Source organism: Melospiza melodia, chromosome 29 (genome assembly GCF_035770615.1).
Source record: "Melospiza melodia melodia isolate bMelMel2 chromosome 29, bMelMel2.pri, whole genome shotgun sequence".
Taxonomy (NCBI): Eukaryota; Metazoa; Chordata; class Aves; order Passeriformes; family Passerellidae; genus Melospiza; species Melospiza melodia.
The window spans coordinates 1,337,026-1,359,809 of NC_086222.1; the positions used below are offsets into that span (position 1 = coordinate 1,337,026).

Genomic DNA, 22,784 nt, shown 5'->3' on the forward strand with positions numbered 1-22,784 from the left:
ACAGGTTTGGAAAGCTTTGTCTGGGATCAAACTTTGCTGTTTTTCACAAATAAAAACTTCCAGCAGCTCCTGAGGAGCAGGGCCCCAGAGCAGTGAGAGCCAGGCTGCTGCCAGCGAGATCCTTTGGGGAAGGGGGAGGCAATTGTTTAAGTCCTGTCAGATGCATCATCCCCTGTGCTGTTACAAAACCAACCTATATTCAATCTGGAGTGATTGCTAATAACCATTAACTCCTCTCCCAATTGTTCTGCTTCAATCATGTTTTCTCTCGCTGTCCTTCACCTGGGTATTTTTAGCCTTGTAAATTTTTTTTAATTTTTTTTTTGGAGATGTGACTGTGTGTTCAGTTGCTGCTTCTCTGTACATCCCTCCCAATTATCCCGGTGGGTATTTTTCTCTCAACCCCCCAGAATGGGTTTATTTCTGGTTTACTCTTCCCTGTTGGTTTCCATGTGGTTATGTGGGAGGCTGCACTTTCTTTATCAAAGCAGAGAGCCATGATTAGTCCATTCAGAAAATGTAAATGCAGCTTTATGTGTTCTGGAGCGCTGGGGAGAGGGAGAGGCTGCAAGGAGCAATAAAAGCTGCGATGACAGAGCCCTGCAGGGAGCTCAGGCATGGCCACACTTCACACTTCACAGGGGCATAAATAAACCCACTGAGCTGCCTGGGGAAAGGCAATCACGGAGTCACCTGAATAAAAACCCCGAATAAATCCCAAATCTCTCTGTAGCCTCAGCTGTTCCGGTGTGCCAGGGTCTGCAGGCGTTCAGGGGCTGATAAATGCACACAAAAATACAAATATTGGATCCTGCTTGCTGCTCCAGGCAAGGTTCACATCAGGGACACAGCTCTGCCCTCCTGGCACCTCCTGGATGGGGCTGGCATTGTCCCCCGGATGTCCCCTGCCCATGGATGTACCTGGCTGCTCAGGCATGGCCACACTTCACATTTCACACTTCACAGGGGGATAAATAAACCCACTGGGGAAAGGTAATCACGGAGTCACCTGAATAAAACCCTCTGCTGGGCATCCTCCTGCTTTTGGAGTGCCTTTCCTTTATCCCAAATCTCTCTGTGGCCTCGTCTGTGCCATGGTCTGCAGGCGCTCAGGGGCTGATAAATGCACACAAAAATACAAATATTGGATCCAGCTCGCTGCCCCGAGTGCTGGGGCTGGGGATGGATCAGCACAATCAGCGCCATTGAGAGCGCTCTGTGCAATGTGCAGCTCCAGAGAGAGAAATGAACCCTTGAGCAGCAGCTCAGGTTGTTCAATCAGCTCCCCTGAATGCTGCAGCTGACACACTCCAGCAGAGAACTCTGAGCTATTACCTAAAATCCGGCACCTTGCAAATTACTTGTCTAAACCCCCTCCTATTTTGACATCTCAGGCAATGCGGAGCTCCAGCAAATTAAGATTCTCTGCAACGAGCACTCTCTGACCCCCAGCCCCTTTGTATCTGCTTGTTTCAAGCTTCTGCATGGTTGTATGACAGCTGAGGAAAATGTGATTATCTCTGGGATTGCTGGAGTCTGGAATTAGGTGTCCAGCACTTGATCTGTTTCCTCCTTTCAGTCCCAGCCCTGTCTCCATCCCTGGAGCCCGCCCCAGAGAGGGGCCAGGACACCTCCAGCCTCCCTGAGACGTCCCCACACAGATCTGGGAGGTGAATCTCAGTCACCCGGCTTTGAAAAGCCACAATTATAAAGAACTTGCTAATTTAAAAAGCCCTTAAAAATAGAAACACCCCCCCACATTCACATCCATATTGTTGAACAGGAAGAATCACTCATGTCCCAGTACATGAATCATTCATCATCCCCATGAGGTTATGGAAGCTCTAAAAATGTGTTTGTGAGTACTAAAATGGGGATTATAATAAATACTACAGGAATACATCAGCCCACCATGTCCAGGCATGTGCAAAGCTCCTTATTTGCACTTTGATGGTAAAACTGTAAGAATTAGGGGGAGTCTAACAAGGGAGTCAAAAAGTCAAGCCCAGAATTTCCATGTGAGTGGAGTCCCACACATTGGTTTGTTTTTATTTGTAAAGCAGGCTGTGATCCATGCCCGGGGCCTGTGCTGTAAAACAGGAGCTAATTAAAGCAGGACAGTTATTATTATAAAGCACTGCCATTATTACTATTATTGTTGTTATTATTATTATTTTGAAATGGCACATCAGGTACCAGTGAGATCCAGGCTGCTGCTTATCTTTCCTCTCTAGAACACCAGACTGGAAGAGGAGCCTTTCCCTCAAATTCAGCAATGGGATGCAGAGCAGGATTTGATATTTCCAAGGATAGCACTGAGGGAACAGGTCAGGGATTTATTGGGTTTATTTATTTCTTCACTGAAGTCAAGAGCTGAGGTGAATTCCAGTTCATTTGGTCACAGAGCTCCCACCCACAGGGATTTCCACCCAGGAATTACTGCAGGGCTCCCTCCTGTCCTTATAGGACCCAAAATAATGATGTAGACACTCAAATTTCTAAGGTAAAAAAGAGAGTGTTTAATTTCTGATTCCAAGATTTATAGATTTCCAAAAGTGACAGTGGATTGGAGGGTGACAGTGCCACCTCTCCAATGACACTGCACAAACCAGCAGCCCATCAAATTTCTCTTCTTCCAGAAAGGAATGCAAAATAATCAGTTATTTACAGTAAGAATGTAAACATCAGAAGGCTTAGAAAAAGTTACCATGCCCTGGTGTGGTGTGTTTGAGGGTCCCCAGGACAGGATGAGAATGTTGACTCCATGTTTCAGAAGGCTGATTTGTTATTTTATGGTATATATTATATTTTAAAAAATGCTATACTAAAACTATACTAAAGAAAGAGAAAGGAGACATCAGAAAGCTGGAAAGGAATGAAAAATAAAATCTTGTGACTGACCAGAGAGTCTGACACGGCTGGACCATGATTGGCCATTAATTAAAAACAAATCACATAGAACCATTCAAAGATGCACCTGTTGGTGAGCAACCTCCAGACCACACTCCAAGCAATCAGATAATTATTGTTTACATTGCTGAGACATATTGTTTATGTTTCTGAGGCCTCTCAGCTTCTCAGGAGAAAAAACCTGGTGAAAGGATTTTCATAAAATATCATGGTGACACCCTGGTCCCCAGCCACCCTCTCTGGAGCCCAGCCTGCATTTCTGTGAGATGTTCCACTAACGAAAGCAGAAATCCATGTGCAGGAACCCAATTCTGTGGGAGGATGTTTGTCTACATGTGATGTCTGGTGCTCTGCACTTGCCTTTGTCATCCTTTCCGAGCGTTATTTTTATTTATCTCAAGATTTATAATTTTTTTTCCTCTCTCGGCGTGAAGAAAGAATCAATTAGGAAACCACAAGCCTAACAGAAAATGACAAGGATGGATGATAACAATAACAATAGCACTAACATAATACCATCAATAATAAATAAAACAAACCAATAATAATAATAATGATGATGATGATGATGATGATGACGATGTTGTCCAATTTCTTTGGGTCTACACTTTGCAATTTAATTTTTACCATTGAATTTCTGATTCAGGAGGCCTCACAATCACAACCATCAGAATTTAGCTTAAGAGGCATTGTTTGTAGAGAGAATAACACATGTTAGAAAAAATTAATGAAAAAAAATAACAGGCAGAGCAACTACTAAAGAGGGAGTTCAATAACTTGCACGTGTCCATCATGCTTGTAGTGTTCCCATAAAATTTTTATATTCAATGGGTCAGGTGGGACAAGACAGTGACCATTATGAGTGGGAATGATTGCTGGTGCCATGGAAAAAACAGTCACAGGCGCCTGAGCACGTAAAAGAGAATATTTATTTTAGTATGACCAAGAGCAGTGTCTGCAGGAGGCTTTCCTTGGTTTCACACTTAGCAAGTTGGGCACCTGCCTTCAGATCTGATTTTAGTCCCTGCAGCCTGTGATTTTTATTGCTGATGAATTAAACAGTTGTGGGTTTAGTCCTGCCTGAATTTGCACAATAACTCGCACCCAGCACCTTAATTAAAAACATTACAGCTCCTTGTAATTCTTCATCTGAAAGGAAATCTGCTCCCTGCCAAGCAGGGGAAAATATTCATGGCTTTGTGGAGCCCTGCTAATGACTTTGTGGATTAAAGGGAAATGGAAATCATGTGCAATTCACTGTCCCAGGCACTGGATTTAGGAACTGGGTTCGTAATGGATGGAGTGTGCACTTCCCAGCAGGCTGGAAACTTTGCTGACTGTGTAAAAGTCAAATAAAATTGAGGAGAGCAGCAGCTGAGCATGTGCAGTGATCCCAGGGACACAGAAATTCCTGCAATCAGCCAAAAAACGCAGCACTGAAAGTTCACATTTTTCCCCTTCCTGGGGATTTGTCAGTGATGCTCCCAATGAGTTTTGTGGAATATGGGAAGAAAATATTTGTCTTTTCAAAGTGGTTTTTTGGGTATGATCAGCCCAAAACCATGAAGGGATGCTCTGTAAGGGGGTTGGAGACATCTGGAAAGTCCAATCTGTTCTTGGTTGGCTCCACTGCAGCACCTCCAGGTGTTTGCCTGAATTTTAGTGAGGTTTTAATGGGAGAAGTTCAGTTTGGTGGCTCCTGCTGGTGGAAACAAAAGAAAACCTTAAAACACTTTTGTAACAGGCAAAAGGCAAAATAGCCACGATTTAAACTGGAAAATAGCCATGATTTCACCTTAAAATAGCCACAATTTCACCTTAAACTAGCCATGATTTCACCTTGAAAATAGTAATGATTTCATCTGAAAATAGCCACGATTTTACCTTGAAAATAGTCACAATTTCACCTGGAAAACAGGTGGTACCACACCTGATGGAAGCAAAATCCTTCCACTACCAGAATTCACTAAATATGAGAGAATTTGAAATGTTGTGTGGGACCCCTCTGCTCTTGGGAAGCTTGATTGATCAGTAAAACAATTCCAAAGGCCAGGAAGGGAAAAATATTCCCCAAAAAGCACAGAAACACCTCAGGGTGCCCGGCTGAGCATCTTTCTTAGGGAAAATGAACACCCTGCCCGGGAGCGATGATTTTCCCAAAAATGTGAGTTTTGTGGCAAAACAGGGAGCGGCAGAGAAGAGAGTTGGTGGCTCCGTGGGTGGGACAAGCCCGAGCAGAGGGGGGACACGATGATGCAGCAGCACCAGGGCGGCGACACGGAGCAGGGAGGGATGAAAAATTGCAGCTATCAGAGGGAATGAACATTTCTGCGCGCCTGGGGAAGGTCAGAGCAAGGAGGGCAGGCAAACACTGGTGCTGGAGAGGCCCCAGGGCAGAGCAGGAGCTCCCCAGGAGAACAGAACAGAACAGAACAGAACAGATGCTGCTTCCCAGAGCTGCTGATCCAGCACAATTCCTGCATGGCTCAGTGCCCGCAGCCGCTGGGAAAGGACAGATCCAGGAGGAGAGGTGGATTCTCCTTGTGAGAAACGCCAGTCAGGTGGTTTAAAATGTTAAAGGTTTAATGGTAATAAAATGGTTATAAAAATAGCAATATAACTAGAGTAATAAAATATAGTAATATAGTATAAAATAGTAATATAATTAGAGTAATAATAATTTGGACAATTAGGATTAGGAAAATACAAGACAATAAAAGCAAAGAGTTACAGACAGTCTGGGTACCTTTTCTGGGCAAAATAAGCTCAAAAAAGGACTAACGATAACAGAGGATTAACCCTTAAAAGCAACAGCCTGTTGCATATTCATACAGCTCATCCATGATGCATAAATTCCATTCAAACCCAGGATTCTGGCTGGGCAGTTTCAGCTTCTGCCTCTGAATCCTGACTTCAAGACTGAGTGAGGCAGGAAGAAGTTAATTTCTTCTGATAATGGAGCAATAAATTCTCTTTCTCTGAAAGATTCAGGTGTCCTGTGGCTGCTATCTCAGTGAGAGTGCCTCATTCCTCTCTTTAAAAAAGTATCTTACATAGCACAGTTTCTATTCTAACATTATAACCTAAAACTATATATAAACTAAAACTTATAACCTAATAATATCTAATAACCTTATAACCTTAACTTTTAACCTAACATTATAACCTACAACTATATTTAACACACTACTTAAGAAAATTAGCACAGCATCACTTTCTAACACAACATATATAATATTCATTTTAATATTATATAGTATATATATATATATATATATACATATAATATTCATTTAATATTTGCAAAAAGCCAATCAAAAAATACACATTTTTCACATCCTCCTCTCCTTTTGCCTGCAAAGACGGCAGAGGTGGGTGCTCAGGATTTGAATAGCTGAGCTGATGTAGCCCAGGGATGAAATGATTAAGGATCATTAGGATTTGAAATTTGAGGAGAACTGGATGGGGGAATTGTCAGAGCCTTCCCTCTGAGATGGGAGCTGGCTCTGCTCCTTGGCCACGAGGGACAGCAATAATTAATTGTGTTTTCTCGGGGTTTTAAATGCAGGGAATGGCACTTGGAGCAAGGGCTGTGCTGATTGACACATCCCCATCAAAGCTGCTCCACGGGACTGGGGGCAAATCTTAGTCAGGGATGGTTTGGGGCAAACTCCCAGAAATCTGAGGAGAACAGGGAGGAGGGGAAGGGGAACCAAAGAGCTCTGGAACTCGCTGCTTTTGGCAAACATTTCTGCAAACAAGCTCAGGGGGAGGAGTGGCAATGCAAAGAGCAGATGTTCAACGAGTGCTCCCTGACATAAGTGGAGGGCAAATATTTGATGGCTTCAATCTGAATTATTATTATTTACTTTTAATAAAGTGTGGCTGAAGGACTTGAGAGCTCACAGTATCCCTGTGCCAGGTGCTGCACGAACAGGGGAAGCCTGGGAAGCAAAAAGGGTTTGTTCAGGCAAGGAATTAACACAACCTATTTCTGCAATTAAATTGTTTTACACTTCAAATGCCAAGTACCAAAGTGTGAACATCAGACAGACAAAAACAAATAAAGAAAATAAACCCCTTAAATATTTGCAAGGTTTTATCCAGTATTTTGTTCAAATTTCAGCCACTTCTGTACATAACTAAGGGGGGTGGGAAGTGAAGAGATTCAACTTTTCCAATTGCTCAAAATTAATACAATTGGCTGTGATTAAGAGTTATTTGCAGACATTGGTGGATGATCTCAAACACAGCACAGATTCTAAAGGAACACAGATCCCCAGCATTCATGAAGCTGGGAATTTATTAGATTAGTCAGAGGCTCAGATCTCGTCAGAGAGATTTTAGGCATTAGGATACAGATAAAGGAATTATGAGCAGAAAAAAGAGCTTTTGTGGAGAACAGGATGTTGGGTCTATAGCAATGCAATGTTTAATAAGAACCAGTATCTTCAGGCTGAAGAGCTGCCTCTGACAGGGACCATCCCTGTGTGAGAGCACAGGGGAGGAATCAATCCTTCCCTTTATCCACTGAAAATCGAGATGTGCTCAGCGTTTCTGGTTGTGTGTCCAAAGCTGAAAGCACAGAGTGAGAAATGGTTCTTAAAAAGCCTTTTCTGCCCATCCTCTCCACCCAGCTGAGAAGGGCTCAAGTGGGCTGTGTCTGGAGCAGCTCCAGCTTGAAAAATTCATCTGCCAAATGTTGCAGAGATCAAAGCTTGCCCTGCACCCACAGATTCTGAAGGAACAGCAGGAACCCAGGGCTCTGCTCAGCCTGGCGGGCAGGACCAAAGCTCTCCTGAATTCCAGGTGGGCAGGGGCAGTGCTGGGCTTTTCTGGGAGCAGATTCTTGCTGGAGGGAGCTATTTATACCCCAAAGTGGTCCTAAAAGGATTATTCATGACAAAAACCCCAAACCAATCCACTACGACCTCTCCTTGTTGAAGTTTAACATGTTGGGGTGAGAAAATGTTAGAATTGGAGGATTTCTGATAAAACCATATTTGGCTGCAAGTCTTCAATGAAGGCAAAGCTTTAATCTTTAATTTTAAATATTCCTCTGAAAACGGAACCTGTTTTTTATTAGCAGAAGGACAGGTTGAGGGAAGTTACAGGAGCATTCCTCCCCCTCTAGGGAAGATATGCCTGAATTCTTCCCTTCTGTGAGGGCTTGCTAAGAAACCCGGGAGGATGAGATTTTCAGAGGGCCTGGAAGCAGCAGGCAGCGAGTCCCCAGAGAAATTCAGCCTCAGGACATCCTTCTGCAGGGCTCCAGCCTGATGTGTGCCTGGATTCAGCTGGGAGGGCAGAGCACAGTCCTGGGGAAGGTTCTGCTCCATCACAGGCATGAAGGACAAATGCTCTGGGATGAAACTTCTTCCCTTTCCTTCCTGCAACAGAAATTCAGGCAAAAATTCCATGAGGAAAGAGGGATGCTTGAAAGAGCAGCACCACAAATGGAGAACTGGAAAATCTGCCTTGAAACCAGGGCTCAGCCTGGAAATTCTGGAGCCACCAGGAGCTGGGATTGTCCTGCCACCCTCTCCAGAGGCAGGAAACCCTCGCTGTGCTCCAGAGGAGGCTCCTGAGGGTCTCTGCTGCCTGGGAGGGGGTGAATCACAGCCCGGAGCCAGTGCAGGGAGCTCTGAGCAATGTGATTGTGATTATCAGCGCTGGGAACAGAGAACACCGCGGTGGCATCAGCGAGAACAGCTCGGGTGGGTGACTCAGAGGCCGCGGTGGCAGCGGGGTGGTGTCACCCACAGGGCCCTCTCAGAGCCCTGGTGTCACCCACAGAGCCCTCTCAGAGCCCTGGTGTCACCCACAGGGCCCTCTCAGAGCCCTGGTGTCACCCACAGAACCCTCTCAGAGCCCTGGTGTCACCCACAGAGCCCTCTCAGAGCCCTGGTGTCACCCCAGGGCCCTCTCAGAGCTTTGGTGTCACCTACAGAGCCCTCTCAAAGCCCTGGTGTCACCCCAGGGCCCTCTCAGAGCTCTGCTGAGCACCAGGAAAGGCTGGGACCAGGTGCTCAGGGAGGCTGTGAGCACCTTCCAGCAGGAGCACCCAGTTAGGGATTATTATGTGTAGTACTTTCTAGCAAAAGCACCCAATTAAGTATTATCTGTGGTATTTTCGGGGTCCCTCGTGGCAGGAAGGAAATGATGAATCTGACTCCATTTATTTAGAATGATGAATCTTCCTCCATTTAGAAGGCTCATTTATTATGATATGATATGATATGATATGATATATGATATTGTATTGTATTACATTACAGTGTATATTATATTATATTATATTATATTATATTATATTATATTATATTATATTATATTATATTATATTATATTATATTATATTATATTATATCACATTATATCACATTATATCACATTATATCACATTATATCACATTATATCACATTATATCACATTATATCAGATCATATCATATCAATCATATCATATATCATATCGTATTAAAGAATGCTATACTAAATTGTACTAAAGAATAGAGAAAGGATACAGAAGAAGGCTAAAAGACAATAATGAAAAACTCCTGAGTCAATTGTTTTGATTTAATCACCATCATTGGTCATTAAATCAGAACAATTCACCTGTTGGATAAATAATCTCCAAACCACATTCCAAAGCAGCAAAACACAGGAGAAGCAAATGAGATAATTATTGTTTACCTTTTTCTCAGCTTCCCAGGAGTAGAATCCTGGGCAAAGAGAGTTTTTCAGAAAATGTGATGGTGACAATTACACAGAACTAGGAATGTTTGTGAATCAGAAGTGAGCAATAGCTGCAATTAATACACCCTTGATATCTTGGATAGCAGAGGATCAGGGGAACGGGGAGCCAGGAGAGAGGCAGAGGAGGAAGATTTTCCAGAGGATTTTGGAAGGAGCTGATGGCAGAACTGTTGGCTTGATCGATATGAAGGCTGCAGTGCTGAAATTAGAATTCAGCCCCCTGAAAGCCCAGCCTGGGCAGGAGTTTTGTAGGAACAGATCTCCAAGGGTTCATAAGACCTGGCTCAAGGAGATCCCTGTATAAGATTTTGTCTCTAATTCTGCCCCTGTGTGTGCAGAGGTGCCCAGACCCCTGCTCGTGCATTGTGCTGGTTCCTGCAGAGCAGAGAGGGCAGGGCAGGGTGGGAAGCAGAGCTGTGCCTCCCCCAGCCGTGCTCAGGAGCACTCAGGTGTAATTACTGCCGGGCCTCAGTCACGGCTGTCACCTCCCCTGTCACCTCCCTGCTGCATTTGCATCAGCCACAGAGAGCCCGGGGGAGCTGTGGTTATTTAAAGCCACCAGGACTGTGCTGGGCGACTTCTGTGCAGCTGCTCCTGAGGAGCCCAGGGCAGGGCATTTTCAGCAGCATCAGCAGAGCTCTCAGGTCAAGGCAGGATTTACAATGTTTTCCTCATTCCTGACCTCTCCTCCTCAGAGCCTGCAGACCTGTCCCCTGAGCAGAAATGAGTAGGAAAAGGTTCTCACTCAGTGCCAGCTGCTCCACACCTTCTCTGCTCTCCAGGGAACCACGACCAGGAGTCCACAGCAATTCTGGGCTGGCATGCAAAATAAAAAACAGAGAAACTGCTCTGGAAGAGGCTTTTTTCCCCCCTCCACAAACAGAGAAACAAAGCAGCTCCTGAAACACATTTCACCCTTCCCTTTTCTTCCACTTTCTCCGTGCCCCAAAGAAATGCTGCTTTTTCCTTTGACTGGAATATTTTTGTGGCATTCTCAGCGAACACCTTGAGGACAGAAAGGAATGTCAGTTTGACAGTTTCCCATGGCCCATTGATTCCAGAATTCCAGAGCAAAGTGACAACACCCAGGGAGGCAGCGTTCTGTGCAAATCCCACTCAGACATTGATTTCTGCGCCAAGCCTTTGGAGAGGCTCTGCCAGGGAGGGATGGGCACCTCTGGGCAGCAGCAATGAGCAGGAAATTTCAGTCTGGCAGCACCTGCAGGCCAAAGGCCTTGGGGACAGCAGGTGGGAGCTGATCTGAGTGGGACATGGCCCTCAGGGATGCTCTCAGTGCTGGCTTTGCCTGCTTTTTCCCTCTTGGGTGCACAATTGTGCCCAAAATTGGGTCTGGAGTCCAGAGGAAAGCTGGGCGCTGAAATCTCACCCTGAACTCCTGATTTCATCTTAAATGGGTCATGTCTGAGGCAAAACCTTGGGGGCTCCATGCAGGAGCAAAGGCTGGCTGCAGTTTTGGTGGGGAAGCCCCAAACTTTAACCAGGATCAGGCCTGGCAGGGTTTTATTCCTCGAAGGGTTTGCAAGCAGGGTGAAAACCAGAAGGAGAGTTGCAGTTTCTGAGAGGAAGAAGGTTCCAGAAGCTGCCAGAGAGATGAAGGGGTTTGCTGGGCCGTGAACATCCCACATTCACTCTCTTGTGCTCTTCCTCCAACCCTGATTAGAGATCCATCACGAGGAGCCACGGGGAGATATTGGCACAGCAAATGAGCATTTTTCAGTTTGATCTCTGGAAAAGCGGGGGGAGCTGCCAGCAGAGGAGGGCACAGCCTGGCTCTGCACTGCAGCCCTTCTCCTTGTCCCTGTGAGTTCTGCAGATTCCCCCCTGCTCCAACACAAACACACAGGACTCTGGATTTCTTAAGCAGAAAAGCTGAATCATTATCATATATCTTATATTTTTATGGGGATATCAGAAGGCACTGTGTTAAATCAAATTGACTAATGATTTTTTTTGCTACTTAATTTATTGGTTAGAAAATGTCTGTTTGTGTACATGTCAAGACTTTCTCTTTACTTAGGTGTTTACATTTTTATTTTGCAGATTCTTATGTGACAGAATTTTGTTTTTAGAGGTGTGAATTGTTTCCTTACTAGAATAGACTGTCGTGTTAACTGATTTTTATTTTCATTATTCTTTTACACAGTAACTTACCAGCTAGCTGCTAGGTCAGCCAGAGTAGCAGGGCTTAAACTGTATTTTAAAAATAACGGTATGACTGTAATTCAAAACTGTGTTTAAAAAATTATAAATAATAATTATAAATAATATAATAAAATAATTATTATAATTATATATTAAAAAAGTCTTTTAGAAGGCTTTTTTTGGTAAGGTGTTAGTGAGATGTCCCACCCTCCAGCTGCTGGGGAACTGCTTGCAGGGAGGTTTTTCTGGAGCAGGAGGGTGATGAGGAGGATGAGGATGATGAGGATGAGCAGCAGGGTGCTGCTGCACTGCTGCTATCAAACAAACACGAGGCTGCAACCTTGCATTCCCTGTCCTGCCCTTGACCCTGCAGCTAATCCATGGCTGGATCAGCTCAGCCACCCTGGAAATCTCTGGGGTGGGAATTACAGTGGCTTTGCTGCCCTTAATTCTCGGGGGAATTTGTTCCTTTTTGGGCTCTTTCTCCCCCAAACCAAGGCTCTGGTTTATCTCTGTACAGGAACTTCACCCAGGCCAGAGCCAGGTGCTGTTTGTGCCTTTTCCCCAGGAAAATGCAGCTTTTGGGCAGAGCAGGAAAAAGCCTCCCTCTCCCACCCAGCTCTTTAAGTGCTTCTTTCTTTATTTCTTCTTTCTTTCCTCTTTCTGAGGAACTGTCAGCACTGAAATCAAAATTGCTCCTCAAAGCAGGACTGAGACTCACAAACCTCCCTAATGGCCACCAAGAATGCTGCCAGCTCTGGGCTGGGGAAAAGAGGGTTCTTTTTAGCACTAAAAACTCCACTGGAAGTTCTTTTTAGTTCTAAAAACTCAAACTTTCCAAAGCTGGGAATTAACAGAGTTGTCCATCTGACTGTAGTTTGTACCACGAGGATGTGTGCTGAATACAGCCTTTAATCGTGTCATCACACAATTTTAATTTAAACAGTTTTAATTTCTAGGTTTTAATTTCTAGGTTTTGGTGTTTAAGTTTCCCTACTTCATGCAAAATATTTGGAACTTTTCTTCTTTTTCATTTTCCAAAATTAAAACTTCTTTTATTTTAACAGAAACACCAAATCTTTTCCTTTGTACAATATTCAAACATTAACTTTCCCCATGATGCATAGAAAGGCAAAAATTATTACTGTGAAAATAGTTCTATTTAAAGAAAAAAAAAAACCCTCTGGAGAAAGATAGAGAAGGAAATGAAAGGAAATGTTGATTGCTTTACCCAGGGATTTTTACACACTCCCTGAGCACCATTGAGGGAACTCCTGATGAATGGACATGAGATGAGCTATAAATGCCTCCTCCAATCCAGCAGGGAGCTGGAGCAGCCTGGGAAGGGCTGGGATCGCTGAGCCCATCTCCATCTGTGGCCTTTCCTTTCCAAAGCCAATTCCCTTCCTGCGCTCAGAGCAAAACCAGCCCCGGCCCAAGGGGCTGCTCCTGCCCCTCTCCAACCCCTTCACACCTCAAACACACTTCTCCATGCCCCTGCTTTTTTTAAAAGCATTTCTTTTTTGGTCCCACCCTGCATTTTCTGCATGGTTCTGCCTCCTCGAGATAGTTTTGCATTATGAAAGGGCAACGGGAGAGGAGAAAAAACTGTTGCCGTATTTAGCATTGATTTTTCCCCTTCACTCTGAGTCACAGAAGCTAACATTTAATTAATTTCTGACACTTTGACAGCTCCTAAGAAGACATTTGTAGAGCTATCAAGTGCTGCTGATAGCACTGTCAGACAGACACTTTTTGAATTATCAGCTATTAAGGACCCATATGCAACAAATTTCCAAGGATTATTATCCAAATTGTTCTCTGAATGAGAAAAGCACACAAAAGCTCAGTGAAACATAAAGAAACCATTGTTCCCAGGTGAATTTGATATTTGCAAATGTTTTGCTATTTTGATCACTTACGTGGTTTAATAAATCAAAGTCACTTTGTCTTTTTAATAAGGAAATTAAGTGGCCTTGGTTTGGGGTGTCTGAGAGCAGGGCCAGACCTCCCAGTGTGGTCTTGGTGGAGATAAAGCTTGGGAAACGTGGAATATTTGATCAAACATGGAATATTTGATCCTTCCCTCAAATGGAATATTTGTCCTTCCATTAAACATGGAATATTTGGTCCTTTTCTCAAACATGGAATTTTTGATCCTTCCATTAAAGATGGAATATTTGACCTTTCCCTCAAACATGGAATATTTGACCCTTCCATCAAATGGTATATTTGTCCTTTCCCTCAAAGATGGAATATTTGATCCTTCCACCAAACATGGAATATTTGATCCTTCCATTAAACATGAATATTTAATCCTTTCATTAAACATGGAATATTTGATCCTCCCACCAAACATGGAATATTTGACCCTTCCATCAAATGGAATATTTGATCCTTTCATTAAACATTGAATATTTGATCCTCCCACCAAACATGGAATATTTGACCCTTCCATCAAATGGAATATTTGATCCTTCAATTAAACATGGAATATTTGGTCCTTCCCTCAAATTGAATATTTGACCTTTCTCTCAAACATGGAATATTTGATTCTTCCATTAAACATGGGATATTTGGTCCTTCCATCAAACATGGAATTTTTGATCCTTCCATTAAAAGAGGAATATTTGGTCCTTTGGAATTTAGGGGTTTTCCTTCCTCATTGTTTCTTTCATCTCTCAATGTCCAATTTCATTTCTCAGCAAACACTAAAGTTTATTTGTAAAAGCAAATATCTTTCCATTCATCAATCAGTGGAATTCTTCCCATTGTTTCTTTTCTCTCCCAGTGGTGGTTTTATCCACCAGCAGCCCCACAGCTGGTTTGGAAACACAAATCTGCTGTTTCTCTCACCAGGAAAGCAAAGTTCCCAGTTCCAGGAGATGCTGAGGGCTGTGGGGTGGCAGCAGTGCTGTCCCCACCGTGTCCCCCCTCACTGTCACCTCTCTGGGGCAATGGCAGAGGCAGCACAGCCCAGCCCTGCCTTCAAAAGCTGCTGCTGTCAACTTCCATCATTGTCACTATTCCGGGTTTAAAATTTATTTATTTCACTGCTGGAGGAAAAAAAATATATAAGGAAAAATGAAAAAAAATGAAAGGAATACAGCCCAAAGCCCCACGAAGCACATGGAAAATAAACAAAGTGGGTCAAGGCACTTGTGCCCTGAACTGTGCACACCTCACAGGGAGCAGGGGATGGCAGGGACAGAACATCAGAACAGCCCAGGCACCCTGAGCCAGCTGGAACACAGAGGAACTGCCACAGAAACCTGGGCTGAGCTGGAAATAAAACCAACTGCTGCAATCCCTGCCTGGGTCAGGAAATAAAAACCAACTGCTGCAATCCCTGCCTGGGTCAGGAAATAAAAACCAACTGCTGCAATCCCCGCCTGGGTCAGGAAATAAAAACCAACTGCTGCAATCCCCACCTGGGTCAGGAAATAAAAACCAACTGCTGCAATCCCTGCCTGGGTCAGCAGCTCTGCATCCATCCCATTTCCAGCCAAACATTTCACCAGGGCAGGGAGAACAGGCTCCAGGGAATTCACAGAATCACTGGGTTGGGAGAGACCTCAAAGATCATCAAATCCAACCCAGCCCCAGCACCTCAGCTAAGCCCTGGCACCCAGTGCCACATCCAGGCTTTGTAAACACACCCAGGGATGGTGACTGCACCACTTCCCCAGTCCCCAGGAATTCCCAAATTTCTCCCAAATTCACAGAATTCAGAGAATCACTGGGTTGGAAGAGACCTTCAAGACCATTGAGTCCAACCCATCCCCAACATCTCAGCTAAACCCTGGCACCCAGTGCCGCATCCAGACTTTGTTAAACACATCGGGGTTGGTGACTGCACCACCTCCTCGGGCAGACCATGAGCAAGGCAGCAGAAACCTGATTTATTTTTTCCATTTTCATTTCCCATGCTGACCCAAGGGCCTGTGCAACACCTGTGTGGCAGGGTGGAGCTGGCAGCTGGCACGGGGGCCCCCATGGATCCCCTCAACCTCTCGTGGTACGACGGGGACAGGAACTGGAGCAGGGCCCTGAACGCCTCGGAGGCGGCGCACAGGCCGCACTACAACTACTACGCCGTGCTGCTGGCCCTCCTCATCTTCATCATCGTCTTTGGCAACGTCCTGGTGTGCATGGCAGTGTCCAGGGAGAGGGCCCTGCAGACCACCACCAACTACCTGATCGTCAGCCTGGCCGTGGCTGACCTGCTGGTGGCCACGCTCTGCATGCCCTGGGTGGTCTACATGGAGGTAAGGGCTCGGAGCTGGCCTGAGGGAGGGTGGGGAGGGTGTAGCAGCCTGGAAATTGGCCTCCTGAATTCCCCACAAGCGATTTTCATGCCCTAAATACAGGGGTTTTGTTCCCTGAAGTGCAGGTTTTTTCGTTCCCAAAATTGCATTTTTCCCATTCCTGAAATTGTAGCTTTCTCATTCCCGAAACTGCATTTTTTCCCATTCCTGAAACTGTAGCTTTCTCATCCCCCAAAACTGCCTTTTTTATCCAGGAGAAGGATGGGAGAGCAGGTAGCTTGAAACCCCACTGCTGCTCAGAGCACTAAATCACAACCCAATTGCACCAGAAATTTGGGGTCAAGCGGGAAAGGACCCCAATTTTGTGTTCAAAACTCCACCATGGGTATCACGCTGAAATCACAGGGAATTTGTGGAGGTGGAAGGGACCCACAAGGATCATTGAATCCAGCAATCAGAAAAAAAATAAAAATGAAAAGCAATCAAGGCCCTGTTTCTGAAGGGCTGCAGGAAGGCAATTGTGGAAGTGGAAGCAGGATGGGAAACCACAGTTTTATGTCACAATATAGGGGGAAAAAAATCACTTTTCACGGCACAAACCATGCTGAGTTTCCAGGCACTCACCCATGGGAGGGATGATAACACAGGGAGGAGAGCAGGGGAAGGAACCATCATCAGTGAGCCCAGTGAGTCCTGATGCAAAGCAAAACAAAGGCAGTGATGTGGCACGGGCTGTGGGAGAGCACAGTGCTAATTATCCCCGAGTTAATGATTGTTTTCGTGGCATTGGATAACTCAGAGCCGCTGCTGAAGCTCATTAAATGGCCACGGGCTGGGGGAGGCAGGCTCTGCCTCTGGGGCTCCATCTCCTTCTGTTCTGCTCCTTCTATTCCACCAGTCTGAAGCAGAGGTTGAGGCTGGGAGAAGATCCTACTCCCTCAGCTCCAGCCAGAAGAACCTCTCAGACCCTTTTAAATTTTAAGGCAGAAGAATAAACCACAATGATGCAAAATTCTCTCCCTTTTCTGGGCTCACGTGCAGGGTTGGTCAGGAGCCACAGCTACCTTCATCTTCCATTTGGGACAGTTTCCTCCAGGTTTTGTGTCACAAGCTTGGCCTAAAAATCAAACTCAAAATTAACACTTGAGAAAACCCCAGCCTTGGTGCAAACAGATCTTTTACCCCCAAACTTTGGAGGTTTCTCCAGCACAAATGAAAACACCAAGAGAAAGAACTGTGCAGTTCCCAGCTTCCCCCAAACCATGCCCTCAGGAAATCGATTCCACAGAGGTTTGGATCTGGCTGGAAACCTTTGCCTTTGGGCAAATTCTCCTCAAAGTTCCTGATGTAACTGTCTCTTAAGTGCTTTTTTAATCACTGAGTATTCATCTGTCACTCAGGCTTCAATGCAGTCATTCTCCCTTCTTTATGCTGCCTATGGTTATGTATATCAGAGCAGAAATAACTGAAGAATAGATATCTTATTCATTCTATTTTCAAATGCAGTAGGGCTCTATTTTTGTTAGAGGGAAATATACTTTTTTTTCATCACATGTCAAACACAGCAGTCCGAATAATTGCTATTAAACTTAATTGGCAAAGTTCAGCTTCGACAGCAAGAGAAGTGAGGAGAAAAAAGGCTACTGGTGCCTGGAAGTGTTATCATTAGTTCTTTGTCTTTAGCACTTTGTGTGTAGTGTTAAAGGCTTTTCACTCTGAATTAAACTCATTTTCTTCACCAAAAATAAAAGAGATAAAGGTTAGGAATGCCTACCCCGATTTTTTAAACTAAGAAATGAAGGGAAGCTCTTGCTTGTCTGACCTTTGCTGGGTGTAATTGGAAAAGCTGTCTGGGAAAAAGCTGTGAGTAAAATCAGAGGTGCTTGGGAATAAAAATTAATGTGTTTCCCTCCTCATTCTGCCTTGAAATCCTTCAGGGAGCTGTTTAAGCTCCTTTATCTTCCCTGGTGAGCCCAGGTTTGTGCTGGGGCTGCCCAAACCCACAGAGAGCGGCAGGGTGGAACCACAGCAGCTGCAGGGATTGCTCTCCAGCCCCAGGGATTGCTCTCCAGCCCCAGGGATTGCTCTCCAGCCCCAGGAATTGCTCACTAACCCCAAGGAATTGCTCTCCAGCCCCAGGGATTGCTCACTAACCCCAGGGATTGCTCACTAACCCCAGGGATTGCTCTCCAGCCCCAGGGATTGCTCTCCAGCCCCAGGGATTGCTCTCCAGCCCCAGGGATTGCTCTCCAGCCCCAGAGATTGCTCACTAACCCCAGGGATTGCTCTCCAGCCCCAGGGATTGCTCTCCAGCCCCAGGGATTGCTCTCCAGCCCCAGGAATTGCTCACTAAACCCAGGGATTGCTCTCCAGCCCCAGGGATTGCTCTCCAGCCCCAGGGATTGCTCTCCAGTCCCAGAGATTGCTCTCCAGTCCCAGAGATTGCTCTCCAGCCCCAGGGATTGCTCTCCAGCCCCAGGGATTGCTCTCCAGTCCCAGAGATTGCTCTCCAGTCCCAGAGATTGCTCACTAACCCCAGGGATTGCTCTCCAGCCCCAGGGATTGCTCTCCAGCCCCAGAGATTGCTCACTAACCCCAGGGATTGCTCTCCAGCCCCAGGGATTGCTCTCCAGCCCCAGAAATTGCTCACTAACCACAGGGATTGCTCTCCAGCCCCAGGGATTGCTCTCCAGTCCCAGAGATTGCTCTCCAGCCCCAGGAATTGCTCACTAACCACAGGGATTGCTCTCCAGCCCCAGGGATTGCTCACTAACCCCAGGGATTGCTCTCCAGCCCCAGAGATTGCTCTCCAGCCCCAGGGATTGCTCTCCAGCCCCAGGGATTGCTCACTAACCCCAGGGATTGCTCTCCAGCCCCAGGGATTGCTCACTAACCCCAGGGATTGCTCTCCAGCCCCAGGGATTGCTCACTAACCCCAGGGATTGCTCTCCAGCCCCAGGGATTGCTCTCCAGCCCCAGGGATTGCTCTCCAGCCCCAGAGATTGCTCTCCAGCCCCAGGGATTTCTCTCCAGCCCCAGGGATTGCTCTCCAGCCCCAGGAATTGCTCTCCAGCCCCAGGGTTTGCCCAAGGATTGCTCACCACCCATCCTCTCTCCGCAGGTGGTTGGGGAGTGGCGGTTCAGCCGCATCCACTGCGATATCTTTGTCACCCTGGATGTCATGATGTGCACTGCCAGCATCCTCAACCTCTGTGCCATCAGCATTGACAGGTGAGGGCTCTGTGCCAAACCCAGGCTGTGCCAAACCCAGGGTGGCCAGTCCCAGCACTTCTGTGGGACTCAGAGGCTGGAAAACAGTGGGAGTTTTTTGAAGAGCATCTTAGAGGATCCCAATGAGCTGTGAGCAGGGGGTTCTGTCAGGAGGCACAGAAACTCTGCTCCTGGGGGTGCACATGGAATTGCTCTGTGCTCCATGGCTCTGGCCCTGCTCTTTGTACTCTGGGATGGTGCAGCAGGCGTTGGTGGGACGGTGGGAGGAGAACACCAGGAGCTGACCCAGCCTCACCCTCCTGGCGTGGCTGCAGCCCCCTGGCACACGTGCCCCGTGCTTGGTGGGCAGTGGCAGCCCCGGCAGGGTGACAGCAGCCTGGGGGATGTGTCCCCTGCAGGTACACGGCCGTGGCCATGCCCATGCTCTACAACACCCGCTACAGCTCCAAGCGCAGGGTCACCGTCATGATCGCCGTGGTCTGGGTGCTCTCCTTTGCCATCTCCTGCCCGCTCCTCTTCGGCCTCAACAACACAGGTGAGGGCTCTGGCACCTGCAGCTGCCTCCTGCTGCTCTCCTAGACAGGCAGGAATAAAGGTGGGATCAGGTCTGAGGTGTACTGAAGTGTTCTCTCCCTCTGCCACCCCTCACTATTTGCACGCTGATTCTGGGTCTGTTTCATCTCCAGCTGTTCCAGAGCAGGGTTTCAGTCTCACCAGAACTGAGGTGATATAGAAGTTCACACAACACCAATCTGTGTTGACCTTAACATTTGTCCACTAGAAATTCAAAATCCTCCTTCTATTAAAACACACAGAAAGGAAAGCCATGGGACAGAACCTTCCCTGAGGCAGCAGAGAAAAGGTCTGGCAGTCCAGGCAGCAGTTTCCTGGGAATATTGGTCGGATCCAGCATGGGATCTGCAGTGCTGAGTGGGGGGAAAAGGGGAAGACCACGAGGTCACAGGACACAAATCATGCGAACAGTGCAAATTGCTAAAACACCCAGTGCAAACAACTAAACAACTATTTAGTGCAATACCACACTTAGCTGCAAGGCAAGGAGCAGCCAGGACTTTCGGGGCGATGTGACCCCCTCCAGCACGAGGGCCGCCAGGGACACCAACCCTGAGAGGTTTTCTCTTGCAGATGAGAAGGAGTGCATCATTGGCAACCCCGCCTTCGTGGTGTACTCCTCCATCGTGTCCTTCTACGTGCCCTTCATGGTGACGCTGCTGGTGTACGTGCAGATCTACATCGTGCTGCGGCGGCGCAGGAAGCGCGTCAGCACCAAGCGCAGCAGCCACGTGCTGGACTCGGACACGCAGGCCCCCCTGAAGGTAGCCAGCCTCCACAGCCTCCCCCTGCCCTGCTCCCCCTGCCCCACGCCGCCCTGCCGGGGCAGAGCTCCCACAGCTGGGTGCTGGGGTCACTCTGGGCTCCCAGCTGCACTCCCCGGGCTCCCGGCTCGCTGGCTGCGGCTCCTCGGGCTGCCCTGGATTTCGGGGATGATCCAGCAGCAGATCTGCACCAGGAGCTGCTGCGGTGACCCCCAGCATTGCCGTGGGCTGGGCTGGGGTAGCCAAGAACAGAGGCTGCACTGCTGTGTGAGTCAGTCCTGCAGGATCACAGACGCGAGGAATGGTTTGGGTCAGGAGGGACACTAAAGCCCATGGGCAGGGACACCTTCCACCATCCCAGGTTGCTCCAAACCCCATCCAACCTGGCCTTGGGCACTGCCAGGGATCCAGGGGCAGCCACAGCTGCTCTGGGCACCCTGTGCCAGGGTCTGCCCACCCTCACAGGGAGGAATTTCTCCCTGATACCCAATCTAAACCCATCTCCCTTCAGTTTAAGGCCATTTCCTCGTGCCCCACCACTCCAAGCCCCTCTCCAGCTCTCCTGAACCCTCTTTAGGGGGTGTCAGGTGTCCCCAGAGCTCGGTGGCAGCGCCTGGGCTGCACAGCTCCTCTCTGGGAGGCACAGCTCTGCAGCACCAGCCTGTCCCTGCAGGAGCTGTGTGTGAGGGAGCCCAGCTGGGCGGGCTGGCTGTGAAGCCACTTGTCAAAGCAGGGCTCTGGCAGCACACACAGCACAGCCCGGGGGATGCTCCAGCTCCACACCCTGCTGCCTGCAGGGGAGGCAGCCAGACAGGGACACACAGACACAGCAGAGCTCCGTGGCCTCCTTGCTCTGGTGCACAGCACAGGGGTGGCAGCCTCCATCCCTGCTCCTCCTCGGCATTCTCCATCCACCTCTCCATCCTGCTCGGCTCCTGAGCCGCGCTGCTGAACTCCTGACTCATCCCTTTGTGTTCCCACGTGCCTCCCTTACCAGCTTCCCTTCCCAACCCCTCTCTGCCTATGTAACCTCTGAGCTGGTGCTTGCCCCTTAGGACAAATGCACTCATCCAGAAGACGTCAAGCTCTGCACAGTTATTGTGAAGTCCAATGGGAGCTTCCAAGTTAATAAGCGCAAAGTGGTGAGTGTTAAAGAGAAGTGGGAGCTTTCCAGAGCTTTCAGCCTTCCCCTTCTCCCTCAGGACACGAGGTTCATTTATGTAGGGTGGGAGAAAACTAAACCTAAGAGCAAAGGTTACCATTCAATCTCAAAATTTAAATAGTCTTCCCATTCCTTGGAGTGAAGCAGGGGGTTTAAGCTCACAGAGCTCACAAAGCCAGATTAAGCTCACCGAAAGATCAGCTCTAAAAGCCACGGCATTTGAACATTTTTATGCTTTTGATTTCCTTCTCCTCTCTGTTATTTAAATCTTGGACTGCATTGGCTTTGTTGGGTTTTGGTTGCCGATTCCATTTTTATTTATTTTCACTCTGAAAACCTGAACAAAATCTGTAAAGAGTGGAGACAGCGTCTCCCCCATTTCTGAGCCTCTTTGTGCCAAAAAGGAGAATCCTCCAGTGCAGCTCTGTCCATCCCATCTGCCCAGAACACCCCAACACAGCACAGCCCTTCCTCCAGGCAGGGAGGGAGAAGAGGGACTGACTGTTCTCCAGCATCATCCAGCTTCACTCTGTAAGGAATGCTCGTTGCTCCTCTCTGTGTATTTACCTGTCATTATGTTGTGGACATTTGATTCTTGTCCAGGAGGCAGAGAGTCACATAGAAGAGATGGAAATGGAGATGGTGTCCAGTACCAGTCCCCCTGAGAAAACGGCCCTCAAACCCACAGCACCAAGTAACCACCAGTTGATTGTGCCAGTTGCTTCTAATCGGGGCAACAACTCTACCCTGCAGGCACCCCTGAGCAGCCCTGGGAAGGTGGAGAAGAATGGCCATGCCAAAGAATCCCACCACACAGCCAAGGTCTTCGAGATCCACTCCCTGCCCAACGGCAAGACGAGGAACTTGCTCAAGGCCGTCATCAGGAGGAAAATGTCCCAGCAGAAGGAGAAGAAAGCCACGCAGATGCTGGCCATCGTGCTCGGTGAGAGCGTG

The 22,784-nt window shown here is 47.3% G+C and overlaps 1 protein-coding gene across 3 annotated transcripts in view; it reads left to right on the plus strand.

Moving 5' to 3' along the window:
• DRD2 (dopamine receptor D2) overlaps positions 1-22,784 on the plus strand; it is a 31,065-nt gene that overhangs the window by 3,680 nt on the left and 4,601 nt on the right. The window contains exons 2-7 of one of the 3 annotated variants that reach the window (XM_063178443.1): positions 15,772-16,100; positions 19,222-19,331; positions 19,730-19,866; positions 20,478-20,668; positions 21,724-21,810; positions 22,434-22,773. In XM_063178443.1, the coding sequence (XP_063034513.1) occupies positions 15,828-16,100; positions 19,222-19,331; positions 19,730-19,866; positions 20,478-20,668; positions 21,724-21,810; positions 22,434-22,773 (1,138 nt within the window). In that variant the 5' untranslated portion in view covers positions 15,772-15,827. The remainder of the gene's footprint in view (positions 1-15,771; positions 16,101-19,221; positions 19,332-19,729; positions 19,867-20,477; positions 20,669-21,723; positions 21,811-22,433; positions 22,774-22,784) is intronic. The other 2 variants (XM_063178444.1, XM_063178445.1) reach the window with 2 other exon arrangements.